The sequence below is a fragment of the Parasteatoda tepidariorum genome, chromosome 5 (assembly GCF_982258835.1).
Source record: "Parasteatoda tepidariorum strain Cologne lab strain chromosome 5, Ptep-v5.0, whole genome shotgun sequence".
NCBI classification, from domain to species: Eukaryota; Metazoa; Arthropoda; class Arachnida; order Araneae; family Theridiidae; genus Parasteatoda; species Parasteatoda tepidariorum.
Window position 1 is genome coordinate 49433313 of NC_141759.1, and position 18724 is coordinate 49452036.

Below are 18724 nucleotides of genomic sequence, written 5' to 3' on the forward strand. Positions count from 1 at the left end.
TACAAATCACTGAATTTTCTTCATATAAATTTTGATATTTGCCTGTATTTTATGGTGAACTCAATAAGTATTAAATTCTAAATTAAGAGAGAGTAAACATATTTTTATATATAAAGTTACCATTAACATGATAACAGAGTTAAGAAGTAACTGAAAGTTAATTTATTTGGAAAAGTTCATTTCGGAAAAAAAAAATATTTATTTAAATCTGAAAAACGTAATTTAATCTTATTTAAAAAAAATATCAAATCAACATTACGACATTAAATTTTAAATATTTATGCAAGGAACAGATGGGAAAGTGATTAAAACCTTCGTACATTGTCAAAGCTACCACATATATACCACACATATTGATACCACACATATTGACTTACATATATACCACACATATTGAACATATCACATATATTGATAATTTTTTAAATGGCAACCTTTTCTAAAAGTAAACAATCTGGAGTGAAATGGGTCCCATTTTTGCAAAATTAAATCGAATAAATTAATACAATAATTTTGGTAACAGAATAGAAGATATCCTTGGAAAACTTTAAGATCTTTGACTATTAAAAATGCAACATATTTGAAAATAACAAATATATCCTATAGAAACAGCCTAAAATATCGTAACTAACAAGGCTTAATTAACAAAGTGACAGCGTACTTGGGAAAGTCCCTATTACTATAGCACTTATTACCACAATACCAAAATTAAATAAATCTGACATCAAGAACGAACTTTTTTTTTACACGAATCGTGCGAGAAACGGAGAAGTATCAAACTGTATGACACCTCAATAATTAGAAAGAAGATGTCTTAAGACGTTTATAAAAAATAAATAAAAGATTTTAATACATTATATTTTAATAGAAAAATAAGGAGGCATATGTTTGTTTTGAAACATTCAAAAGAGAATTTTTGGTTATATTTTTATTGTCCTTACATTTTTCTCATTCCATAATAATCAGGGCTTGTTTTCAGAAATATGCAGAAGTAGTGCAGACTGTTTAAACGGAGGGAAATGTTCATCAGATGGACATGAATCCTTCTGTAAATGCATTTCACCTTATACAGGAGACCGATGTGAAATCAATGAAGTATGCGAAAGTATGAATGATACTTGCAATAGCATTGGAGCAGTTTGCCATTACATTCACTCCATTAAGCAAGGATTCTGCATGTGCCCTCCAAACAAGATTTTCTACGAAGATTTGAAAAGATGTGAAGGTAAATAATTGAATAATAGCTTTGAATTTTGTGAAATATATGAAATAAAAATGTAATTCAGAAGTAAGATAATGTTTTCAAGAGATTGCACTGTTAAATCTTTTATTAAAAAGTTAATAGCTTAAAATTTTGTGAAATATATGCCATAAAAATGTAATTCAGAAAATAAGGAAATGTTTTCATGAGATAGTACTATTGAATCTTTTATTAAAGAGTTACCGTCATTTTACAAAATGTTGGCATTACACAGGGGGATTGAGCTAAATTATGAAAACACTTGCATACTAAATTTATGAAAACAAACTTTCTTTTAGCCGCAAATATTTTGGTAAAAGTGTCGGCACAATTTAATAGATCATACTCACAATTTTTATAAATGTTACTTTACCCCTAAAAAAATGGATCGACCGAAATAAAGACAGGAAATTAATAACTTTTTCTAATTTTAATACCATCAATTTTGATATCATTCTATAAGATTAAAATTTTTTTATAAGAATGTTTTTTTTTTAATTATACACTTTTGGAAATTTCTCTGTTAAATAACAATTTATAAAATTGTTATTTCACCATATTCAAACAAAACAGTCAAATAACTATAAATAAGATAGCATTCAATATGTTAACTGTGAGAAAAATCGTTAATTAACTGCTTCCAACTAATATGATTAAACAACCAGAACATTATCACACCAACTAGACCCACCTAATGAAGTCACTTAGTTCCCTGCAGTTGGGTACATATTTTAGCCAAAAAGGCAAATCTGTCAATCTCATGACAACAGAACGCGGTATCGAGTTTCAGCGTTGGCACCGCAATATGCATGCTGGGATTCCAGTGTCTTACACCCCCCAATTTGTGACACTGGCCTGTTGGAGCATGATTAACTTACATTACATATTATCATACGATATCATTAACGCATGAATGGTAGCACATTAAAGCTGAACACAAAAAAGTATAATATTTCTCATGTCTTACAATAGGTAAAACAGCTAGAAGAACTAATTTCACCGCCTGCAAGATTCAGTTAATAAAACTTAACCATAACCTAACTTCAATGTCCATTGAATAGCAAAAAACCTAACTCCAATATCCAGTTAAATTTCTTTCTTACGGTTCAAATCAAATTATTCGTAAACTGTTTCAAAACCGCAAAGGTAAAAAATGCTTCTTAAAGTAATACCCCGTAAGTTTTACGCTTAATTGGACGAGCAGACAGCTATCAATTATTTTACCGTAATTTTAGAATGAAAATTCCGTGTGATGGTATTGAAAGAGAAATTAAAAGCGTTTAACTTCATGCATTCATTAAGTTAGATCGATGTAAATTCTGCATGGGAAAAAATTATATCATTTCTAAAAGCGTCTATAATGAATTTTCAAATTGTGCCAAGGGTTTTACCATTTATAATCTTCCGAAAAATTTTGTCTTAAAAGAAAGATTGTTTGTATCGAGTTTGCTTGCAGTGCTTACACAATTTTCTCCAACTCTTACATGCGTATAATTCCAAGTCATCGTTTTTACATGTTTCAAATTCTAAAAATGTCAAATGAAGAATAGCTATTCTGTAAAAATGTCTTTATGTGGAATTAATTTCTTCAAAATGTAAAATTGTGTAAGATATTGTAGAGAATTGTCATTATTTATTTATTATTCTTACTCAATTTAACTTTTTCACTATTTATTCGTTTCAGATAAATTCGAAATCACGTCTATCTTCTTTATAATTTTGTGCTTATCAACAGTATTACTTCTATTGTCAATAGTGATCTTAATCATTTTGCTAAAAAAGTAAGTTATAATCATTTTAAAACCCTATATAAAAAGTTTTCATAAATAACTAAAAAGAGGAACGATATTTAATTTAAATGAATTCTTCACATTAAGTCGCTTGTGATTATTTTTACATAAATTAAATGAAAAAAATTACATATTATCTATTGATTTAAGAGACTAAACAAAAAAACAACTATGTTTTCTTTACAGTATTTTATTTATTTTTTTTATTATTATTTTTTTTTTGCATTTTGCAAACTGGGAGTTAAGAATATTAAGTCTTAGAAAGGACATTTCAAAATAAAATTTGAATAATAAGTAAAATTACTCGTACTTTTTACTTTATTCACCCAAATCATATATTTTGATACAACTTTATTCCTTATTTTGGGAACTAATTTATGCCTGTTAACTAGGAATAATTTTTTAACTGAAAACAATTATTATTCAGTTAATCTATTACGAAATTAGGGGAAGGAAAGTTCTTTCTTTCGATAAAGCATTGCTTTTAATTTAAACAAACAATTATATATCCTAGAATGTTGATTTATTTTTTAATTGATCAATTTTTGACTGAAAAATTTAATATTACACTGCATAATTAATTTCAAGATTATAATTATAATTAATTTTTTAAAAAAAAACTTCAGCTGCTTTAAATTCTAATCGTAATATTTTTGCATTTTCAGATTTAGGAAGAAGTTGGAAAGCTTAAATGGCAAGTCACCTTAGAGGACTATGAATATTATGAGCAATTTTATATTGACACTATTTATTGTAAATAAATAACAATTTTTTAACTAATGTTTAATCTTTTAAGTGTCTTACAAATATTTCTTTGAAATCCTAAGCAATGCAAACATACCTAACTTAAATTTCATAAAACTGTAAAATATTGCCTTCAGCTAAAAGGATAAATGTAATATAAAGTCGTATAGACCTTCCGGCATGGTGGTTTTATCATTAGAAGAAACGCTTTTTGCGTGTGAAAGTAGCGGGTTTTAATCACGCAATTACTCAGGGCGCATCTTCGTGACGCGCTCTCACATGGGCTCAATGCTTTTCTACTTATGTTTTTTTTTTTTATTGAAAAACAACAGTTAAAAAATATTATCGTTAAAAAATTTTATCATTAATTTTGATTTTTATGCCTCTAACATTAAATTGCATCTTTTAAAATTATCATATCTAAATTATTAACTAAAGATACATTGATTGATAGTTGAAATATTTAGTTTACTTTGAAGTATAAAGTTTTTTTTATATTGTCGTATTGTGTATTATACCATCGATGAGCTGCTTATTATGGACACAGCTCAAAATGCGTCTTTTATGAAATGAACACAGCTCAAAATGCGTCTTTTATGAAATGAACACAGCTCAAAATGCGTCTTTTATGAAATGAACACAGCACAAAATGCGTCTTTTATGAAATGGACGCAGCGAAAATACGAATATAAGAAAATGGATACGACTCGAAATGCTTCACTAAATATGGAGCAGTTCAAAATGAGCGTCTAAGAAATTGGAACATTTGAAACTTCTTTTATGAAAATTGTTCTCTCATTAAAAAATAAACTCTTGCTTTCAAAATCATTGATTATGTGATGTTGTCCAGTTGCCTAAATCACTTAGTACTTTTTTAATTAATATTTTTTGAAAACATATTAAAACTCAATAGTTTAAAATCGTCCATCTCGTGTGGGTTCTATAAACTTAAAATATAGTTATTAAATTGATGTTGATCGAATTCCAATTTTTCAAAACCACTTAAGCGTTTAATGTTCCAAAAAAGAACATCTGTAATATCTTCAGCTAAACTTAACCCTGATGTCCGGGACTTAGCTACACTCTGAAGTAAAAAAGTATAGAAGAGAAAGTGTGAAATTTGATTGAACATTAAAATTTCACACACATTTGTCGCTGTGTCTATTTTCTTAAGCATAAATTTTGAGCTGTGTCCATTTTCGCAAACACCAATTTCCTCTTGCGTCAATTTTAAAACACACATTACGAGATAAAAAAGCTCATCGTGTAGTGATCTAGTCGACATGAATTAGTAATCTATTATAAATACATTAACCTAGAATTTATAGTGTTTTAACGTGGAATCTCTTCTAACAATAATTTTAAGTTAAGAGATAAATATAAGAGTAAACAAGAAAAAATATTATAGAGATAAATATAAGAGTAGACAAGAAAAAATATTATATCACCTTGTTTACATTTTTTCTCAAAATTATACGAAGAAATACATGCTAAAAACCCTTTTCTGTGTAGCATATTATCTTAATATATTATTTACATAAATTATATATTAAATATATAGTCAAAATTTATTATTAATTTTTCATTGTTTATTATTTAGAAATTAATGATTTATTATTATTATTATTATTATTATTATTATATATATATATATATATATATATATATATATATATATATATATATATATATATATATATATATATATATATATATATATATATATATATATATATATATATATATATATATATATATATATATATATATATATATATATATATATATATATATATATATATATATATATATATATATATATATATATATATATATATATATGAATGTAAAGTTAGCTGTGATGGAAAAGGAGATTGAAAAAAAATTATAATGTGATATTCGTCCATTGTATAAGATTTGACTAATTTATAATTAATTAATAAAATTATATTAACTAATGAATAACATTAACTATTTTTTTTACATAGAAAGAGATTAGAAATGATTAAATAGAAATACACATTTTTAAAACAAAGGAACTAGAAAGACGGGAAATATTAAATGTCGATATTATGATATCAACAAAAATACAGTTTTGGAAAAGTAAAAACAAATCAAAGTGCGATATCTAAAACATTAGTAGTCCCGCAGTGGACTGATCGTTAAGACACGGTTCTCATCAGATCACCGAAGTCAAGCATCACTGGCTGCGGTCAGTGTGCGGGTGGGTGACCCACTTGGATCAGTCTGCGTAGGGACCGAGGGTGTGCGGTATTGGTCCTCGTTAAACTGTGCTACCGTAAAGTGCTCGACTTCGCGCGCAGGTCGTCGGGCTACCGAAGCGGGGGTGCCATCCCCTCCGCAGAGGATCAAAATTGTGATGGCATGTCTTCGGATCATCCTCCGGGATGTTTCCCAGACCGTCGCCAATAGCCCATTGTGCAGCTCTAGTGCGACGTAAATTAACAACAACAACAACAAAAACATTAGTAATTAGAATTAAGTTAAGGATTTTGAAATAAGAAGTACAATTTTGAAAAAGTAATCTCTAAAATTAGAATTGTAAAAATTGATTAATAAAATGTGCAAGCAGCTACAGATCAAAAATTAATAAAAACAACATTTCCAAATTTGCCGACCAGGTGGTCGAGTGGTTAGCATGCCTGACTGCTTAGCCGATGGCTGCGGGTTCGAATCCCGCTCAGGGCATGGATGTTTCTTTCTCTCTCTATGTCCTTTCTTCTGTGTGATTGGGGGAATGTAACCCGACCTATAAACGGGTTTGTAGCTGTATGACGTGGGTGAGCCATAGTGCCCACTGGGTAACGATAAGAGAATAGTAATTCTGGCATTCCTGAGGCCAATGGGAAATAGACCCAAGTACCCGCCATTAACCAAAAAAAAATTACTAAATTTCGAAAGTTAAATGTGTATTAAATTTTTCTTGAAACATTTATATTTTATTGTTGAAACATTTATATTTTATAGAAATTTAATATTTTTTAACTCAGAAAATAAAATATTAAAATTTAACTAGTTGACAGCTCCCACATATATTGAGTTTATTTTACAATAATTAGAAGACTGGAGACATATCAACAAAAAGTTTCGTATCCAGAACACGAAACTTATGCATCACATAACATTTTTAATGTGGATAATCTCGTGAAAAAATAGTAAGCTACGAAAAATTTATTTTCACTTTTTCTCCAATCTCATGGATTCCACTGAAAGCTTATATTTTATGAAATTTGTTACTTCTTAAAAATTATTGCCGAATAGCGCTTACAGCTAGTCTATTGCTACGGTTTCCTTCTACAATCCTTTACCGTTCCATAAAAAATATTTCTCACTAATTGTTTCATTTACAACTTATTCCCTGCGATATTCTCATTAATTTGGGGAAATTTTAGATTAAAATACCCTTTTTATAAAGTGCATCGATTAGTATTTAAAAATTCATGGTCCTCAAATATAACAAAATATGTCAAATCTTTAATACCAAAACTAAATGTCAGTTTTTATTCTTATTAGTTTGTGGAAGAAGCGATAAAACTCGGTATACCTTTTTATATCATTGACAATAGTTTCGCAATCAATAATCTTTTTTTCCCCTCTAAATAAATAAGCACACTCTTGTTTCTGAAATATCTGTCTCCAGTTGCACATTATCTATGCAAAAGTTGATGATATGGAGCTATTGTTTCTTATCAAAATGCTTTTTAACTTTATTTTTTATCTATCAGTTACCTTAATTTTAAAAAAACATCCAATTCTTCTTGCTTATCGCTTTATTTGAAAGATTATTCTTAGTTCAGAGAAAAAGAAATTTCTTGCTTTGTAGTTTGTACTTTACAGAAATATAAGAGTTTTGAGTCTTTCATTAATGCAAAAGTAATCGCGCCATCTCAAACTCTGATTGTTTCAGTGTTAGCTTATAAACATTTATCATTTTATGTTTCTAATATTTCTTCGTGAATAAAATTTTAAAGAAAATTACGAATACCCATATTCAAATATGGGCGAAAAATTTTATATTATCGAAATTAGTTTAAATATGCAAACAAAGATGCGAACAAATGAAAATAAATCCTTTCCCAATATCATTCATAAGTGCTTTTCATATGCAAATCTAAATTTTTTCACATCGTAAAAGTCTTTAACCTCTGTCAAATTACATAATCTCTGTTTTGCGATCCCTTTTTTTGTCCTACTGAAGGAGGTGTAACATTATAACAAAAGCGCGAATCAATTTTTCATTAAAAACATTTTTTCGATACTTGATTTTAAGCGTTGTTTACAGTAAATTCCATAAATATAAAACTTAAAGCAAAATATTCGGCAGATCGAGTTTATGATCTAAATCCTCTTTGAATCGCATAGTGACAAAAATCATTTTTGACATGAATAAAAAAAATATTATTTGTTAAAATAATTATATTAAACTTTTAAATCAGGATTGACATCCAAGAACACAATACTACTTTTTTTTCTTTCCTCCAAGCCCTGAGCATGTACCTAGGTTATGAAAACCCTTTACCATATAGCCCAGGACTTGGCCGCTGGTCCAGCTCCACTCCAGCCTAAATAACATAAAATTTAAAAAAAAAAATCTTAGAAATTAAAAAAAGAAGAACAGATTTTACTGAAAGTGTGGAATTTAAGAAGAAATTAGATAAAAAAAATATTATACATGTGAAATGGGAAGTTATTAAAATTTTAATAGATAGTCATTATCCGCTAAGAAGTTCATTACTGTTATTAATCTTTTATTTAAAGTATTGTTTGTAATAAAAGTTTTCTGCCAAATTTCTAAATTTGTTGGGCTAGGTTGACGACTATGCCAGGAGACAGTGTAGGAACAACTAGTGAGATAATGTTCAGGCGAACCTTGTTGGCCGCAGGTGCAAAGATCAGTATCTGTTATATGCAAGTAATTAAAGAAGGTTGGAAATGGTCCATGACCCGTCAAGAACACAATACTACTACTTAAATAAATATAAAGGCTACTCTTGACTTTAATGTAAAGCTATAAGCCTCTCACTAACTTCTCTATCATGAGTTGCAAATGGGCAAAACATGGTAAGTTAAATATTTAGAAAATATACAAAATTGCCGGGATAGCCTGGTCGGTAGGGCGCTGGGCCCATGTCCGAGAGTTCTTGGGTTCGAACCCCCCGTGTAGTAAAGTAATCTGCCGAGTCGCAAAAGTCCTCAATGTTCTCATAACAAATCAATACTTCTGGGGGTACTGGATTGGAGATCGATCTTTCTCTGATTCAGGTCAAAATTACAATCTGTGGATGAATGAATAGATGTATGAATGGGTCCACCCTATAAACGGGTACGACGTATTGTGTGGCAGAAGTCTAATTCTTGGTCATAGATGGAGCCCCTGGATGGAATCGTTCCCCCTCAACCTAAACAGGCATACGTCAACAACAACAACATAGGCAAAATTATATATTTTGTCTATTTTCGACGTAAGGATTTTCAAGGATAATGAAGTCTTAAGTGATTCAATAGAATCCACTGCCACCAAAATCACCCAAACGGAAAAATTCCACTGAGTACTATTTAAATAATAAATGTCTAGTATATTTTAGAAACAAAATATATTCCACTATATAAAGTGAGCATTTTGTTTTTCTTTCTACAAATAGTAATTGATTATTATTACACACACCATTAATTTTATTCGTTTATCACCAGGAAAACTTAAAAAGGCATCTGAAATCTATTTTTCTTCTTTGGAATAAAGTTTTTAGGTACACGACTGGCTGATGTGTATTGAAAGATGTTTTAGTAACTGCTGAGTTTGACGAAATAATTTATCTTTTGATTTTTTTTTAAATTTGATTGCTATACCTTTATAATTTTTAAAATTTAATTATTCTAATTAGTCCATTGTTTTGAAAATTGCTTAATTATTCGAAGATTGCAACTGGTTACCATCTCAATTGTTTTAAAAATTATGCACAGATTATATAAAATATTTGATTTTATATACATTAAATTTTGGGGGCAATCAAAATAATTTTAAATTCGTTAAAGGTATTGCATACCTCAGTATTTTTTTTAATTTTACGTATATTTAATTTTTTAGTTCGATTTTAAACAGTATGACATGTTATGATACTTTTGTGCTGGGAGTCCTGCATGCCAGTAAGACAGCCATTAATACTTTCTAACACAACCTTTATTTACTCATTTGCAGTACAAATAACTAACTTAAGCTCTTAATTCGACTTTTTTTAAAAAAAATATTTACAAATTAATTATCGTTCATTAATTACTACCCCAGCTAAAAATAAACTGCAGAAAATTTAAAGAAAAACTGCAGTTTGAAGACTGCGGTGATTTGGCCCATAGCACTGCAGAATTTTTGAAGTCAAAGAACTACAAAATTACTACAGTTTATAAACTGCAGTTATTTCACAGTAGATCAACTTCGAAATAACTGCAGTTATTCTGCAGTAGCTCAACCTCGAAATAACTACAGTTATTTTGCAGTAGATCAACTTCGAAATAACTACAGTTATTTTGCAGATCAACTTCGAAATAACTGCAGTTTAATAATACTACTGCGGTTTAAAAAATGTAGTAATTTTGTAGTTCTTCGACTTCAAAAATTCTGTAGTGCTATGGGCCAAATCACTGCAGTCTTCAAACTGCAGTTTTTTAAAAGAATTTTTGCAATTTGTTTTTAATTCATTCATCGATAACATTAAGAAACATATTTTTTGCAAATTTAAAACTAGTAAGTTTACTAATTTATTTTCTTTTTAAAAAAAAAACCTAAAAGATTTCAAAATATTAGTCATTTTAATAAATGCTAAAATAAAAAGCAAAACATGTTTTTTAAAAATAAAATTGAAATTTTATCCCTATCTTCCTGGAACTTCGGAATTTTACCGTAGAAAATCACAATAATAAATTTAAAATAAACAAAAAAAAAAATTTCAATTTGTATCAATGAACAACTATTTTTTATACACTAAAATATGGCTTTTTTGTCAGTTTGTAAATTGGCAAATGGATATATTTTGCCAAATAAAAAAAAAAAAAAAAAAATTTAAATCATATATTACTTTTGCACACAAAATAGAGACAATGTTTTTTGTGCTAAATGTAACACAAAAACTGATAATATAGATTTGTTTTGAATAAATTTATACAGAAATGTGACTCAGTTATGATATTGTTTTGTAATCAAAAGGCATTAGTAAAATTTAATTGAAAATTCATAACACATGGTGATTATACTAATATTATTCAATCACATCTAATTCTAAAATTTCCCCTATTTTTTAATATCAGAATTGAAATCTGCAAAAAATTTAATGTGTAAACACATTCTTAAGAAGTCAAAATAAAGACATCTTTTGTAAAAATAAAATCAAAATTTTATCCGAAATCTCTCCATGGAGCCTTGTTGGAATTTTACAGAGAGGAAAACATGATAATCAATTAAAAATAAAAAAAAGAATAATTTCCAATTTGTATGAATGAAACAACTATTTTATACCCTAAAATACTGCATTCTCAAGTATTAAATGTAGAGTTTTCAAACTAGCAATGGATATATTTCGGCAAATAAATAAATAAAAAAAAAAAGAAATTAAAATCATTAATTTTGCACATAAAATAGAGACAATGCTAATTGCCCTAAATGCAGCACAATAAACTGATAAATGGATTCGCTTTGAATAAATTTGTAGAGAAATAATGTGAATTACTAATGAAATTGTTTTTTAATCAACATGTATTAGTGAAAATTAATTTAAAACTTGTAACATAAGGTGCGATTACCAATATTATATGTTCAGTCACAACTAATTTTAAAATGATTAGGTAATCGCTACCATATGACTAGATGATTTTTTATCAGAGAATTGAAATCTAAAAATTTTAACATGAATACACATCCTGAAGAAAAACATATTATATTTACACTTCAGATCACTTTTCCTAAACATATATTTCAGTGAAAAAAATTTTAAGTGTTAATATTAGCATACTGATTTTCTGAAGAAAAAAAAATGGCTTTGACTGAACAAACTCATATTTCCTCAGAAAAATTCTGTATAAGCCAAGAAAAAACTTTGCAGATTTATTGTAAAGTTTGTATGATACTTACAAATGAAATATTCCATTGGTTGACTTCATTACACATAAGTGCAAAACTATTTTGAACAAAACATATATATTGTCTACTATATTGTATAGTGCTAAATAAATAAAACCAACAAGATTTTAAAAAAAAATAAGAATAAAAAAACAAGATTTATTTTTCTTTTTTTAATAAAGCTTTCGAACACGAATTCAGTTTGTTCCTAATGGTGGCGCGCACAAGCGATGGATTCACACCAAATTTAACGCCCACATGGCCAATAATTTCAGACACATAAACAGGATTGAGTATTTCCTTAGTTGATCCCTTTATCCCTTTCAGCACGCTTTTGGCAAGGCTCTCCCGGCCAAAAACAACATCGAGTAAATCACAGGTATATTTTGAAAAATCATTCACCCTGCATATTGCAAGTCTATATTTGTCCACAACAAGAGATTCCCCTATTTTGACAAGGTTCTGATCCAACTCAGCCTCTGTCTTGTTGTCCTTCTGCTGCCTATACTTTGACTTCAGTTTCTTATATTTTGTGCGGAAATTTTCAATGGCTTCCTCTTTAGCTTTAATGTCGAAAGCCAGATCCATAATCTGCTTCTTTAATATTGAGTTCTCTGTTTGTAAAGATTCACACTTTATGCATGACTTTTCAACACACAGGGGAATACTAGCGATTTTGGAAATAATATCTTTTTCCCTCTTATTCTTATTCTGGGAAACCATCAACTTCAGCCTGAAAAGAAACAATAGATATTAAGTAAAAGACAATTTTATAATAAAAAAAATGATCTAAGCTAATTTAAACACTGTAACTACAAACTAAACAGGACTGTTAAATGACAGACAGGGTTACCACAGAAACAAAAATGGACGAAATAGCTGCCGAAAACTATGAAAATAGTTGCCTAAAATTTTGTTAATGACTTAATTGGCACATACCATGCTCCAATTAGTCAAGTTGGTGGCAAATATTATATTTTTATATAAACGTAAACTATAATTATTGCCATAATACACGATTAGAATCTTCAATATTGCTTGAAATATATTGGGATGTTTAAAATCCACATGAAAATCAATATCAATAACTGCAGAAAATACAATCGAAACATTACATTGATTTACGATACAATCGGTGTAAATTGTGCGAGTCAAAAAGTGATTATCTAAAAGCATAATTCAAATATTACATGTAAATTTTTGTAAAAAAGAAAAGTATCTTTTTTACTTTTCAAAAGAAAAATCTCTCTGCAATACCCCTATTGTTCTGTGACAATGTCGCCGCACCTCTGCCACGGGGGTTCTTACCATAGACAACTATAATGAAATAATTTAACTCGCAGTTCTAAAAACTTTTTTGTAAAATATAAGGTAAAAAGCTACTGTTATATATTATTGCTATTGTTAAGTAGCAATACATAAAAAATTTAGTTACTTCTTAGGTTGTGGCGTTTCCTCCCGTTGAGTCAGCGTGAGATCTGTTGATTTAGCAGGATCGATCTTCAATCTATCTTCAGAATCTTGGAGGATGGGAATTTCTTCTAGGGACACACGTCCGCCAACTAATTCATCAATTAAAAGCTCCATGGCTTTTTCATTCTCTGAAATTTTTGAAGCATAAAATTAAAATATAAAAAAAAACATATCTTCCTTAAAATAAATTTGGCAATTGAAGTTGATTCGACAGATCAGGATAGAAAAATATCACCTAGATTTCAATTCAGTGTGATTTTTTAAATTATCTGTTATCTTTTGTTCAAGCCCCCATGCACCATCTACTTATTAATTATTTTTCTTTCAAATTTGCAGATTTAGAATCTGTTTAGAACTTAGGCGATTGTAGTTGGCGCGCCAGGTCACGATACGGAAATATCCCATAAAACTTATAGAAGTAGTTTTTAAATTTAAAAAACGGTCTAATTGGAAACATATACCATGTAAAATATAATTTCGTATCATCACCTACGCCAAAATAATCGCCAAACGACAGATCTCAATATTAAAATATCCCCGTTAACAAAATATGGCATGCAAAAGATAACTTAAAGAATTAGAAACTTACCTCCAAATTGCAGGAAAAAAGAGGGATAAAGCTCATTGTTCCATCTGGTTTCGACGGATTTCTTTCTATTCCAATTTTCTAAATCCATCGCGCGAAGCTCACATGGCTCAACGGCCTTTCTCAACTTCAACACAGAATATTGGTTTTCTTCATAGAAGTAAACAAGAACATTCATTTTTTTTTTTAGATCCATTTTTACTTTGAATTTTATTTCTTCTCACGTTGCTTGTGGAGATTTTAGAAAATTTTAGCAAATCTGAGAAATCATTGCCAATATCTGTTAGACTAATTTCGTAACCTACCTGCAATATTGCTGAAATATTTTATAATTCTATTTTATTAGCCTTTTGAAATTCAGATATAAAAAAATTATTTGTACTCAAAGAGACATTAATAATCTGATTGCCGTGAGTTGAATACCCGATTATCAGTCTCTATCCTTTTTTTTTTTTTTTCAATTTATTTCTTCCATCGCAAAGTGATTGAGCAGCTGCAACCGTAACTCATGGTTTATTTTATAATATTGTTTACAATTTTTATAAACAATAACTGCCCCTGGATGTTTTTAAAAAGCGCTTGATTTTACCTTTTATTATATAATATTTGTTTATCATGTCTAAAAAGTATAAGCAATACTTGTGGAATAATGATTCTTTACCTAGAAGAACATTATATCGTTACCGATCGAATACGCGGTTTGGTCTGAATGAGGTTCACGAGGAAAATCTTAACATACAAAGTAGGAGTGAAGAACCAGAAATAAATGAAACAATTAGTAGCGAATCGAGTACTTTATCTGACAATTTAGATATTAATGATGAAATTTCATCGGAAGATAGTTTTTCGATGAAAGATGATTTGGAAGATATCATTAAAAATGGTAATAAACCACTCTATGATTCTGCATGTGTGACAAGTTTAGAGGCTTTCGTGAGCATTTTAGCTTACTCTATAAAATTTAATCTCTCAAAAACTTGTGTTGATGGATTATTAAAGCTAATGAAAGCTCTATTACCACCAAGTAATCTTCCTGACAGTAAATTCTTGTTTTATAAAGGCACATCATCAATAGGCAATGCATGTGAAATTCATCTTTATTGTCCCCATTGTGATAGCTACATTTGTAAATTATGCAGTGAGAATAAAAATTCAGAATGCCAAACATGCTCACAATCATTTAATAGTGATGATTCGATAAAAAATGGCCATTTTTTTCTATATATGCCCCTTGCTTATCAGTTGCAACTGAAATTTGAAAATGAAGATCTCCTGTATAATATTAACAATTATAAATCCAAATTTAGCAATCCTGATACTCACAGAGACATTCTTGATGGATGTTTATATCGGTCTACTGATGGTTTGCTGAATTCAGAAAATGTATCGATTCAATTTAACGTGGATGGCATTCCGATTTATCGCAAAAGCAGATATGATATTTGGCCGATTCAAGTAAAAATTAATGAACTTGAGCCGCTAGAGAGAAAAAGGAACATTATGGTGTGTGGCTTGTGGTTTGGCAGAAAAAAACCAAATATGAATGAATACCTGGTGCCATTTGTTGATGAATTGAATAAGCTGCAAAAAGAAGGCCTAAAATGGATGGAGAAAGGAAACGGAGAAAAGATTCTTAGACGGACTAAAGTTTTTACTTTAGTATGTACCAGCGATGCACCAGCTCGTTGCGCTTTGCAAAATTTTAAACAATTCAACGGACAATTCGGTTGTGGATTTTGTGAAGAGGAGGGAGAAAGAATAATGAAAGGAAAAGGATTCTGTCGTGTTTATCCTTTTAATGGAAACTTGGCTCAAAGAAGAACCTTTGTAGACTGTGTTGAGAGTGCAGAAAAAGCAATCTCTACCGGTAGTGCTGTGAAAGGAGTTAAAGGAGCATCTGTGTTAATGAATCTATATCCAACTTTCAACATGATTGATGGTTTTATACCTGACTATATGCATTGTGTGCTTCTTGGTGTGACAAGGCAACTTGTCTGTCTCTTTATAGAGAGTTCAGGCCATGTATATTCATTAACTGCCAAGGACATTCGAATGCTGGATACTCGTATAAGAGATCTTAAACTTCCTCATGAAGCGTCACGCAAATTGCGTACAACCAAAGATGTGTCATTTTGGAAAGCATCAGAATGGCAAATATTTTTATTGTCATCGCCTGTGCTGCTCAAGAATATATTGAACCATCTAGTTTATAAGCATTGGCTTCATTTTGTGCATGGTGTAACTTTACTCTTGGGATCAAACATCTCAGCAGATGAAATTGAGAAAGCGAGTGACTGTTTAAAAAGGTTTGTGTTGGATGTTAAGAATATATATGGTATAGAGGAACAATCCTATAACATACATCTTTTGCTGCACCTGTCAGATACGGTAAAAGCTTGGGGCCCTTTATGGGCAAATTCTTGTTTTTCATTTGAAGACAATATTGGACATTTAAAAGACCTGCATCATGGTACTAAGTGTGTACCTTTGCAGATTGCTACAGCATACGCAAGCAAATCACTTCTTGATATACTCATGTCTAAACAAGAGATAAAAAATCAACAAATAATAACATTTGTTAATGCTATGCAAGCGAAACAATTGGTAACAAAACAAGCTATAAATATTAATGGATGTATGTTGTTTGGAAAACCAACCTATCAGAATCTATTGAGAACACAAGAAAAAGCTTTTAAAAAGTTATTGGGAGATCAAATCACATCATCCAACGTACAATTTTATAAAAGGATGTGCTATTCTGGACACATTTATAGTTGCAAGGACTATTGCTCTAAATTTATCCATGCAGATTATGTTGTCGCACTGTCTAATAAAAATTGTGTCGAAATCCATCACATTGTTGTTTTGAATGATGAAGTGTATTTTTTAGGAGAATATATTCCAGTCACAAAATTTTTAATGTGTTATCCTCATGTTGGACCTCTCTGCTCAAGTATATTTAGTTTGTCAAATGCGAGTGCTCAGTGTAAAAGTAAAACAATTGCCTTTAGACCAGTTGATGTTGTTAAAAAATATGCTACTTTATCTTTAACTGAAAAAGACGTGACATATTTTATACCAATAAATATAGGAGAATACTAATTAACCCATTTATTTTTAAAACCCAGTATTACAATTCATATACACAAGAGAACACTTTTTAAAAGCTTTTTCTTGAGTTCTCAACAGATTCTGATAGATTGGTTTTCCAAATAACATCCATCCATTAATGTTGTAATATTAAACATGGATTTTAGTATTTATACATGATTTTAAAACACTGCTTTTCATTTTGTATTCTCATGATCTAAATATTTTGGATAGTTATTCACGATATATAAAATTCAATATAGCAGTTTATTTTCTCCCGATTTAAAATATTCAATTTTTCAAAATATTTCTTGAATTCGATACTATAAGGATTCAATTTTCTTAATGAGTAGATAATTTAATTATAAATGTTACTTTAAAAAATTAAGAATGAATCACTCATGCTTGATATTCATTTTTTTAACATAAATTTTCAGGGCTTTTCACTTTTAGTCACTATTCCTGTTTGTTTTTTTTTTCCCCGGTCAAGTTTGTCATGAAGAAATTGATCAACTTTATTCATCTTTAGATTATTATTCTGCAGAAAGAATTATTTGCTTTTTTATTTTTTTTCAGCTATGTTATTGCTTCAACTCTTTACTCTTTTTTTTTTTAAAGTCAATAAATGTGAAAATAATGAGTATAACAGTGATTATATTTATCATTTCAATTAGTGTTATAATGCTTTTTTAAATTTATTAATGTGTAATAGGAACTTCCTTAAAACATGAAAGATTTTTTGAATTATAAGTCATTGATTTGAAAATCTAAAAACACATACCTTGTGTGTAGGTTGTGCATCAATATATTAACTTATGTTATGATGAAATGAGGAATAATATAGTATTTTTCGGTTACTGTGCCGCAAGGAAATTGATTAATTTTATTCAACACTTGTTCTTTCACTATATGAATTGTGCTTAAATAGATTATCCTATAACTCTTGTTATCGAATTACGCTGTATTTTCTATGTGTCATGTATTTTATTTGTTATATCATTTATAGTATATTCTAACACAGTATTTTCCAGTTCATCTGATGCAATTTTAATATTCAACTCTTTTATTTGTATATATTGTACATTAATATATTGTCCCATAAATGTTATTATTGAATGAATTATTATAATATGGTATTTTTCTGTCTGTCTTATGCATGAAAATTTATTGATATTTTCACTTTATATTTAAACTTATTGTAAATGTCCATTTAGTTCAGTGTTTTAAAGGAAAAAAAAAGTTAACAAGAATTCTAAAAAAAAAAAAAAAATAGCAGACTTCTATTTTTTTTTATGATTTCATGCTAGCACCCATCAGGTAGTTATTGAAATGCTTTTACAATTTATATATATATTTTTTTCATTTTAAATTTTTTTAGTAATTCCATGAAAAGGAAAACATAAAAAAGTTGAAGAAGTTGAATTATTCAGTTGAATTATACAGAAAGTAACATTTTGAATTATCAAAATATTATAAAATATCAAAAATAGCATTTTGGACATCATTTAATACGGTAGTCATAAGGATTTCATTAGTAAAATTCAATTTAAACTCAGTTGTCCACTTATCTTATTTTAATCACCCCTGTTTCTTTGTATATGAATTTGTAATTTTTGTGTGTTTATGTAATAAAGTTATCCATTAGATTTTTACAAATAATGTTGATGGTTTTA

At 28.9% G+C, this 18724-nt stretch overlaps 3 protein-coding genes across 3 annotated transcripts in view; 2 read left to right on the plus strand and 1 right to left on the minus strand.

Moving 5' to 3' along the window:
* The window catches only part of LOC107438888 (uncharacterized), a 137526-nt gene that overhangs the window by 65434 nt on the left and 53368 nt on the right, over positions 1-18724 (plus strand). The window lies entirely within an intron of this gene.
* On the minus strand, positions 12029-14493 carry LOC139426787 (uncharacterized). The gene is made up of 3 exons (XM_087163862.1): positions 13965-14493; positions 13338-13503; positions 12029-12635 (listed from the first exon to the last, which is right to left on the minus strand). Exons 1-3 carry the CDS (start codon positions 14155-14157, stop codon positions 12062-12064), a joined length of 933 nt encoding a protein of 310 aa, XP_087019988.1. The 5' UTR covers positions 14158-14493; the 3' UTR covers positions 12029-12061.
* Positions 14572-17777, plus strand: LOC147809329 (uncharacterized). The gene has a single exon (XM_087163863.1). The coding sequence runs from the start codon at positions 14577-14579 to the stop codon at positions 17061-17063; it is 2487 nt and encodes an 828-aa protein (XP_087019989.1). The 5' UTR covers positions 14572-14576; the 3' UTR covers positions 17064-17777.